At 43.4% G+C, this 9,888-nt stretch overlaps 1 protein-coding gene across 1 annotated transcript in view; it reads right to left on the bottom strand.

The window, feature by feature from the left end:
* Nucleotides 1-1,913: 1,913 nt before the first annotated feature.
* CRADD (CARD and death domain containing adaptor protein) overlaps nt 1,914-9,888 on the bottom strand; it is a 36,739-nt gene continuing 28,764 nt past the window's right edge. The window contains exon 3 of the mRNA XM_082241045.1: nt 1,914-5,159. Within this exon, the coding sequence (XP_082097171.1) occupies nt 4,858-5,159 (302 nt within the window). The 3' untranslated portion in view covers nt 1,914-4,857. The remainder of the gene's footprint in view (nt 5,160-9,888) is intronic.

The raw sequence follows: 9,888 nt of genomic DNA, 5'->3' as shown, positions 1-9,888 counted from the left end.
GAGAGATAGTGGCTAGACAAGGCCATTCTAGAGCTCAGCTGAGATTCAAACTCCACTGGTAATTCACACTTTACCACTATACAGTCATACCTCAGGTTACAGATGCTATGGGTTGTGCGATTTTGGGTTGCGCACCATGCTGAACCCAGAAGTACCAGAACGGGTTACTTCCAGGTTTCGATGCTTGCACATGTGCAGAAGTGCTAAATCGTGCTTTGCGCATGCACAGAAACGTCGATGTGCAACCTGTGCGTGCGCAGACGTGGCGCTGCGGGTTGCGGATGCTGCAGGTTGCAAACGAGTTTCCCGCACGGATCACGTTCGCAACCCGAGTGTCCACTGTACTACATCATTTCTTTGGTACTTACAGAATAGCACCCCTACCAGATTACACTTCATTTGTTGACAGCTCAAATATACATTCCCATGGTGTTCAAACAAGATTGACAGATGAGAAACAAGACCCCAAGGCCAAACTGGCTTACTGATTACACATTTGGGAAGCAGATACTCTTACATAATTATCATCAAGATAAAATTAAAATTTGACTGGAGCATAAATGACTTCAAGTGGTGCTGCACTGCTTTATAGAGAATCAAAAATAAATACTTGATGGTGTGTTTCTTGGAACTGCGGGCAGGAAATTGGGCTGACAGACATAACCCACAGAGTCAACTGCAAGGCTGCAAAATATTTCTACTGAAAATATTTAGTCAAACTTTTTTGCAGCATTTTTTTTAATCTACAGAAAATGTTTAGGCATTTCTATGGAAATCTAGCATTTCCAATCTAATAATATTTTTTATTGCTGGATTTATTTATCACAATAGAAAGCCTGTGATGTAGGGGAAGAACACTTTCCATATCTTCAGTTTTTCACAGAAAACTTTACATTTCTTAAGTTTATTAGCAACACTGAATGGCGACCAACTGCAAATAAAGTATTGGACAAGCTTAGCAGTTTCTGTAGCTTTCTTTAGTAGAGACAGACAAAGCAAGCATGCAAAATTAGATCACACCCTAGGAGAGGGGTGGGAAACCTCTGGCCCATGGCCAATATGGGCCCATCAGGGGGTCCAGTTTTGCCTGCAAGGCCATTCCCTCCAAATGATCAATCAGCTGGTGTCACTGGTGACATCAACTGAAAAGCAAAACCTTCTCGGAAAACCTACCTCATGCTGATCCATTCAACCTCTGAAAAGGATTAGCATGGGACAGGCTTTCCAAAAAAAGAGCAGGTCTGCTTTCCTTGCTGCATGTACAGCAAACCTGAAAGCAGACCTGGTTTTCCTCTTCATTGCTATATGACAGAATAGGGTGCCTAAAGCTGCTGGTGTCTGTTTTAGGCTTCCGCTCTGAGAGAGGCTGCTCCATCACACTGCAATGAAGAAACATGTGCTTGCCTCACTGCTCAGTCCCCATTCCTCTGCCCTCAGATGGGAGAGTGGGGACTGACTCAAAGCAGGTTTCTCCCACCCTTTCAAAGATTGCTCTAGCAGTGATCTTTAAAATGGTGGGAGAAACTGCTGCAGAGAGAACGTACAGTCCTCACTCTCCCCTGCTTAAATGCTATAACAGGGACTGAAAGGGATTTTGACAGGTGGGGCAACCCACCTGTCAAGTCATGTGGCATTATTTGATTGACATGTGGGTTGCCCCACCCACCTGTCAAAATTGGCCTGCAAGATGAAGCCAGGTAAAGATCTGGCCTCCAGAGCCACAAAGGTTCTCCACCGCTGGCTCTAGGACATTAGAACATTTTCCAGTTAACCTCCTCCATCTGTGTATGGAACTGAACTACTGTATTTACTCGAATCTAATGTACCATCAAATCTAATGCACACCCTAATTTTCGCAACAGAATTCGGCCAAAAAAGGTAGGTGCTCATAACATTCAAGTAAATACAGAACATAGCAACGTTCATTTCATTTATTTAATATACCACTCTTCATCTGTAGATCTCAGGGCAGTTCACAATATAAAAACACAAAGAACATGTTAAAAACAATACCAAGAAACCACAAACCAAAACCCGCTCCCCCCCCCAACACATTATACAAGAACTGGGCACATCTGGGCGCTTAGAATTTGAGAAACTACCTTCAACCACACAGAGAAACACCCACATTAGAACTAATCAGGCACCAGACTAAAACCATTATTTTCAACCATGCCTTTTAATGGATATTTTGAGCCTCAACAAGTCCAAAACATTTCAAAAATATTGGCCATTCTATATTGCTGCTCTCTTTATAAATGTAATACAGTGGACCCTCCAGATACAAACTTAATACATCCCGGGGGTCCATATGTACCCCGAAAAGTCCGTATCTGGAGGCACCGCTTCTGTGCACGTGCGGCAAAACATGGAAGTATACACTTCCGGGTTTGCCGCATTCATAACTCAAAATTACGTTACTTGAAGGTAACGTAACCTGAGGTACCACTGCAGTAGGATTTTAGGATTTCATTTTAAGCTTTTGTAGATATTAAAGCAGAAAAGTGGTCCATAAAACTGAATGGAATGAATGGAATGAAACAGCTCTCCAACACAGTCACCTGAGAAGCAACAATTCCAGTTGCCCTTCCTACTGCATGGCCCTTTCAAGTTGGAGAGCTGTTTCATTCCATTCATTTCATTCAGTTTTATGGACCATTAAATGTAAATGGCTGTGTCTTAGGACAGAGACTTGATATCTACTGACAACTTGCCACAGAGTGTTGTTACAGGGATATAACTCAGATTCTATTATACTGACAATATGAATCAACAGGAAGCTGTCTTCTTGACTGGATGGAACTAAATTCTATTCCAGAAGAAGCTGTGTGACTGCTTCCAAAACAGAGATCTCTTTACCTGTGTTAATCTTCACAGGGTTTGAAGTGACCTTCAGCAAATGTGAGTGGATATCAAGTCTCTGTCCTAAGACACGGCTATTTACATTTAGCACACCCCTAGTACCTGCCAGCAGGTTTTCCCATTGATGATCTAGCTCAGACCCTAGGACATTTCTCCTAATGTCTCACAGGTTCAGATTACTTATCTGAAGACAACCATGGATGGGGCATTAGAGGCATGCTGGCAAATCCTGCTCTCTCTGAGGTATTGTTTCCCCCTTCTTTATAGCCCTCCTTGAGTTCAAATGTGAAGTTCTTAAGTGGCAAGGCTTCTGTACTTGTATACCACTTCAGACCTTCATCCTTATAGTAGACAGCCATAAAAAAGGGGGAAGGCATTACGTTGGAAGGCAAAATGTGCCCCTACTCTCTTTCCTCATGTGATTGTATTTACATCAGTAAATTGAATGCCTGAAAAAGGCTAAGTAATGTATACAGTGGTACCTCAGTTTTCGAATGTAATCCATTCCAGAAAACTGTTCGAGTTCTGAAACGTTCGAAAACCAAAGACCCAATAGCCGACAGCTAGGCCTCAGGATCTTGCACTCAGTGGAAGATGCGTGGCATATTCAACTTCTGAGGCGTGTTCAAAAACTGAAGCATTTACTTCCGGGTTTACGGCGTTCGAAAACTGAAATGTTCGTCAACGGAGATGTTCGAAAACCGAGGTACCACTGTAGTAGCTTTTGGCACATAAGCTCCTATAGGTGGATGCTTATTTCTGTTAGCCCTTCTACTTTCTAAACAAAAGGTTGACAGCTGCAGCTGTTAGTACAGTGGTGCCTCTAGTTAAGAACTTAATTCGTTCCGGAGGTCCATTCTTAACCTGAAACTGTTCTTAACCTGAGGTACCACTTTAGCTAATGGGGCCTCCCACTGCTGCTGTGCAGCCGGAGCACGATTTCTGTTCTCATCTTGAAGCAAAGTTCTTAACCTGAGGTACTATTTCTGGGTTAGCGAAGTGTGTAACCTGAAGCGTCTGTAACCTGAGGTATCACTGTACAATGGTTGCAGCCGCTGGGTGTCAGCTGTGTGGAAGAGGAGCCTCCAGGACGTCACTGACAGGAGATGTGAGGCTGGAAACAAGGCAGGGAGTGCTTAGACTTGGCACTACACAGGTGCATGACAGCTCACTGGTTGGGAGCACTTCATGAAGCGCTGCCTCTAGCTGCTGCCTCTGTCACTTTGCATTTCCTAATGCAAGGATGGGAACTTGGGGCTCTCAATTAATAATAATAATAATAATAATAATAATAATAATAATAATAATAATGATGGACCCCGACCATTAGGTCCAGTCGTGGCCAACTCTGGGGTTGCGGTGCTCATCTCACTTTACTGGCCGAGGGAGCCGGCGTACAGCTTCCGGGTCATGTGGCCAGCACAACTAAGCCGCTTCTGGCAAGCCAGAGCAGTGCATGGGAACGCCATTTACCTTCCCGCCGGAGCGGTACCTATTTATCTACTTGCACTTGAACTGCTAGGTGGGCAGGAGCAGGGACCGAGAAACAGGAGCTCACCCTGTTGCGGGGATTCGAACCACCGACCTTCTGATCAGCAAGCCCTAGGCTCTGTGGTTTAACCGACAGCACCACCCGCGTCCCTAATAATAATAATAATAATAATAATAATAATAATAATAATTTATTTATACCCTGCCTATCTGGCTGGGTTTCCCACACATAGGTTGCTGGACTAAATCATCCCTGGCCACTGATGCTGCTGATGAAAACAGATCAAAGGCTGTGGGAGCTCCTCTACTCCAATTGCTGTTCAATGGCAGCAGCTTCTTCCTACCTGTAGTGCTACGTCATGAGTGGCTACTTCAACTGCATGCTTATATCCATTTCAAAAGGGACTGAAGCACACCAAATGTTTTCCGGTTTGCAGTTCTGTGAACATGTTGGATTCAGTTTCATACACAGGGGGCTTTTGAGCCTCCAGTCACACTAGGGGGTCACTGGAACATCTGCTGGATCACAGAAGAATCCACTTCTCCTGATTTCAAACCACTACACAGGCTCTCCATGGTAGCTTTGTTCCCAAAACGCTGCCTCCATAAAATGAATGCGCTCACAATCTGTGACTGGATATTGTAGGAGTGATTGACTTTACAACGATAAATGTCATTTTGCGTCAATCCCAGGGACAATACGATGCACTCCCATTCAGGTCCAAGTCTCCTAGCAAGCTTGTTGATCTGCTGATCTGTTGGTGGACTCTTCAAAGCGTCTCGAGGAATTCCAGGTATCTCATCATCTAAAAGAAAAGAAAATGTACATCACTATGAAAAATAGTTACCACTTTTAATGCCACATTGTTACTGGGGAACAATCAGCTAGTAAGCAACAATCATTAGATAGGGATCATAAATAAATTTCATTTAGTAATAGAGTCCAAATATCTGTTTATGTATCTGCACTTCAGGAGTCCATGGGTCCAAAATAGAGTCCGGTACGTGTCCCCACAACCCAAAGTTTCCAAAATATGCAAATGTACCAGTGCTGATGAATACCCAAGGAAGCACATAGCAATTTCACATTTTCAACTGCTAGAGCCTGTAGAGAAGTAGCATTTGAGAGATGTGGTTAGCTTGATCCATCTACTGTATTTTTCGTCCCATAGGGGTTTGGGGAGTGACTTCACTGAACAGCTGTGTGGTAATGCCTGCTTCATACAGTGTGATGATTGCAACCAGTACAAGAAGCTGTAGTTTCTGAATTGGACGTAATATCACACCTCTCAGGCCTTCTACAGTATTGTGTTCCCTTCCTATATAGATTTTCTTTTGTCTGCCTGACAGCTTCATTATATTTCCAGTCAAGTAAAAATGAAAAGAGCTTAGCTATACAATACTTACCATGGAAAAATAAATTGTTTGGCTTTCTCAGTTATAGTAATGATTGACTACTTAAAGAACACTAGCAAAATGCTAAATTGCCATTCTGGTGGTATCTTGAAGGGAGTAAGAATAAACTGCTTTAAGATAGTTGTGATTATTATTCCTCCATCTCTCTCTCTCTCTCTCTCTCTCTCTCTCTCTCTCACACACACACACACACACACACACACACACACTTGCACATCTGCATGTGATAGTGAAATATTGCTTGTGGCAAGGGTTTTATCTGTTATATCCACCACAAAGAGATGTTGAGATTTTTGCATGATGTCATCTAGTTCAAAAGGAAGCAGCCAGCAGTAATGGGCCCCTTAATGGGCTATTTACTATTGCAAAAAAGTAGAACACTTATTTTTAACATCCAGTATGTTCACTTTTGAAGCAAGAGCTTATTCCTTTGAAATGTGTACATGTTAGACTTTTAAGACAATCTAAACTGGACCAAAAAGATCTATCTAATCCATCATCTTGTTTGCATCTGCAGCCACCTGCCTCTGAAAAAGCCTCAATCCCTCTTGAGCATGAAGGTTCCATTAGACATTTTATCTCATACCATTAATAGCAAAATGCATGTAGAGTGGTGCTGATCTTTTTAAAAAGACATGTAGGTTAGAAACCAGCACCCCAACTTGTGGGAACAAATTCTATATTAATTATGCACTACATAGCCAATGGTCAGGGATGGTGAGAGTTGTCGTCCAGACTGGGGGAGACTGGTCTGCAGCCTTTCTGGAATTCAGTATTCCAAGAAATGAATAAAATAACAAAACAACAATTGGAAGTCAAACCAGAGTTAGCTTTATTAAATATATTTCAATGCAACAATCTTGATTTATATAATAAATAATTAATAAGCCATTTATTACAAGCAGCAAGACGTAATATAACTGTATACTGGAAAGACCTTTCTGGCACAATGATAGAGAGAACAGTTTAGGAAACAGCTCTCTTTCAGACATTAACAAATAAGCTACAGTTGATAGGTGGAAAGATAGAGAAAGATTGCTTTACCCCAGTGTGATTAAATTTTATAACATATGCCAGTACAATCATACCTTGGCATTCGAATGGAATCCGTTCGACTTCCAAAATGTTCAGAAACCAAAGCGCGACTTCTGATTGGCTGCAGGAAGCTCCTGCAGCCAATCTGAAGCCGTGGAAGCCCCATTGGATGTTCAGATTCCAAAGAACATAGAATCATAGAATCATAGAGTTGGAAGAGACCACAAGGGCCATCGAGTCCAACCCCCTGCCAAGCAGGAAACACCATCAGAGCACTCCTGATATATGGTTGTCAAGCCTCTGCTTAAAGACCTCCAAAGTAGGAGACTCCACCACACTCCTTGGCAGCAAATTCCACTGTCGAACAGCTCTTACTGTCAGGAAGTTCTTCCTAATGTTTAGGTGGAATCTTCTTTCTTGTAGTTTGGATCCATTGCTCCGTGTCCGCTTCTCTGGAGCAGCAGAAAACAACCTTTCTCCCTCCTCTATGTGACATCCTTTTATATATTTGAACATGGCTATCATATCACCCCTTAACCTCCTCTTCTCCAGGCTAAACATGCCCAGCTCCCTTAGCCGTTCCTCATAAGGCATCGTTTCCAGGCCTTTGACCATTTTGGTTGCCCTCCTCTGGACACGTTCCAGTTTGTCAGTGTCCTTCTTGAATTGTGGTGCCCTACCATAGCCTACCATAGCCTTCCCCAACCTGTTTCCCTCCAGATGTTTTACATTACAACTCCCATGAGACCCAGCTAGCATAAATAAGAGTACTTGGCTTGGACCTTGGAGTTCTGGATTCAGATGAGTGGCTTTGGCTATGACAGCTTCGAGTCAGAGGCAAAGATCCTAAAGCACTCTGCTGATGCAAGAAAGAGGTCGTTCTACATACAGGAGTTATCATCATCAGATAGATGAGAAATGGTTGTATGAATTCTCTTCCTGCTACAGCTGCAAATTTGAGAGGTTGGTTTTTGGGTTCTAACCTCACTGACACCCAAAACCTGGTGCACACTTTGTGGCAACAGTGAGACATCCTTTGTTGTTTAGTCGTTTAGTTGTGTCTGACTCTTCATGACTCCATGGACCAGAGCACGCCAGGCACTCCTGTCTTCCACTGCCTCCCGCAGTTTGGTCAGACTCATGCTGGTAGCTTTGAGAACACTGTCCAACCATCTCGTCCTCTGTCGTCCCCTTCTCCTTGTGCCCTCCATCTTTCCCAACATCAGGGTCTTTTCCAGAGAGTCTTCTCTTCGCATGAGGTGGCCAAAGTATTGGAGTCTCAGCTTCAGGATCTGTCCTTCCAGTGAGCACTCAGGGCTGATTTCCTTCAGAATGGAGAGGTTTGATCTTCTTGCAGTCCATGGGACTCTCAAGAGTCTCCTCCAGCACCATAATTCAAAAGCATCCATTCTTCGGCGATCAGCCTTCTTGATGGTCCAGCTCTCACTTCCATACATCACTACTGGGAAAACCATAGCTTTAACTATATGGACCTTTGTTGGCAAGGTGATGTCATATTGAAATAAACAAACTAAAGCACTGAAGGTTCAGTTGACCAGGCCTTCTAGCCTGAGAAAAGAAATAAGGTAGAAGTACTTGCGGCAGAATAAACACTAGTAGTGGCCAGTAGGTGTGCCAATGGTGGCCATCTGACCTTCTGCGTTGCTGCTGCACATTGGGATGAAGAGGGGATTGGCTCCACTGTTGCATTTGCACCATGTCATCCTCACCACCTCTTCACTGCTTCCCCTTCTCCATCTCAGTCTGTTGCAGTGACACGGGCAACAGGAGGTCAGAGGTGTGTGCTGCCAACCCACCACACTGCCTGCTACTGGTAAACAGTGCCCAGCTATACCTGGCTTTACCATTCAGACAAGAAGTAGCTTGGCATGGAAGTAGCAGTGAATGTGCCCTGTTAGAAACTGGCGTAATAGAGAAGTGGTTTTTCAGAGGGCTGTATGATGGGAACTAAATGATCTTAAGGAGCTCCAAAATGTTTGCCCTGCATTAAGGAATATTGATGGGAACAGAGCTGAGAGAGAGGAAACAGTGCGATAAATTTAGTTAAGCTATTTCTGATTGGGGGAAATGCTTTTGCCCATCTCTCAGCATTTTCTTCCAGTTCCCTGTTTGTGATCAAGACAGGATTTCCATGCACAGCGAACATACGCGAATAAGCAGGTCACTGCAGAGGTTATGCTTGTACTGAAGCAACGATTTGTTAATGGAGCACAGCGGGAAGGTCTCCAGTGATTCCTAAAAGGCCATATGTTCCTCGAAGCACTGCAGCTATAGCAACCGCTCGCCACTTGCTTTGTTTCCAGGAAAGCACTGTTCAGCGCTGGTTTTGCTCAAGCCTTTTTATTAGATTATAAACTCCTCCAGATAGGAATTCCACACTCTGCTACGGCATCACCGTAGCTGCTTCTTCTACAGTTCCATATGGCGAGTGCCACTTTAAAATCGTGGGAACTAGGCAAACGAAGTGCTTTGTGATTTGTTCAGGAACAATGAAGATAATAATACAAGGGCAATTAATTTAGAAAAATGTTACGTGGAGATGTGTAAAAAATACAAGGCATATTTCAAGAGTGGTAAATACACGTATCTAATCATTCTGTACATAACAAATGGATTTTGGCTTTAAAAGAGGATTAGACAAATCGGTGGTGAATAAGGCTATCCGTGGCTACTACTTAAAATGGAATTAGAGGAGGATAAGTCTACTAGTCATCATAGCTATATGCTACCTCTAGGAACAGAGGCAGTATGCATTTGAATACCAGTTGCTGAGAATTTCAGGTGGGCAGTGTGCTGTTGCTCTCAGGTCCTGCTTGTGAGTATCCCAAAGGCATCTGGGTGGCCAATGTGAGAATAGGATGCTGGACCCCTGGCCTGGTTCAGCAGGCTCTTCTCATGTTCTATGTTATATATATATTCAGTAAAGTGAGATATGAGAGAGAGAGAGAGAGAGGGCTACCTTGGTTCTCAAACGCCTTGGTACTCAAACATCTTGGAACCCAAACACTGCAAACCTGGAAGTAAGTGTTCTGGTTTGCAAACTTTTTCCGGAAGCTGAATGTG

Source organism: Podarcis vaucheri (genome assembly GCF_965113315.1).
Source record: "Podarcis vaucheri genome assembly, chromosome: 10".
In the NCBI taxonomy this organism is placed as follows: domain Eukaryota; kingdom Metazoa; phylum Chordata; class Lepidosauria; order Squamata; family Lacertidae; genus Podarcis; species Podarcis vaucheri.
This window is presented reverse-complemented; position numbering and strand designations above follow the sequence as displayed.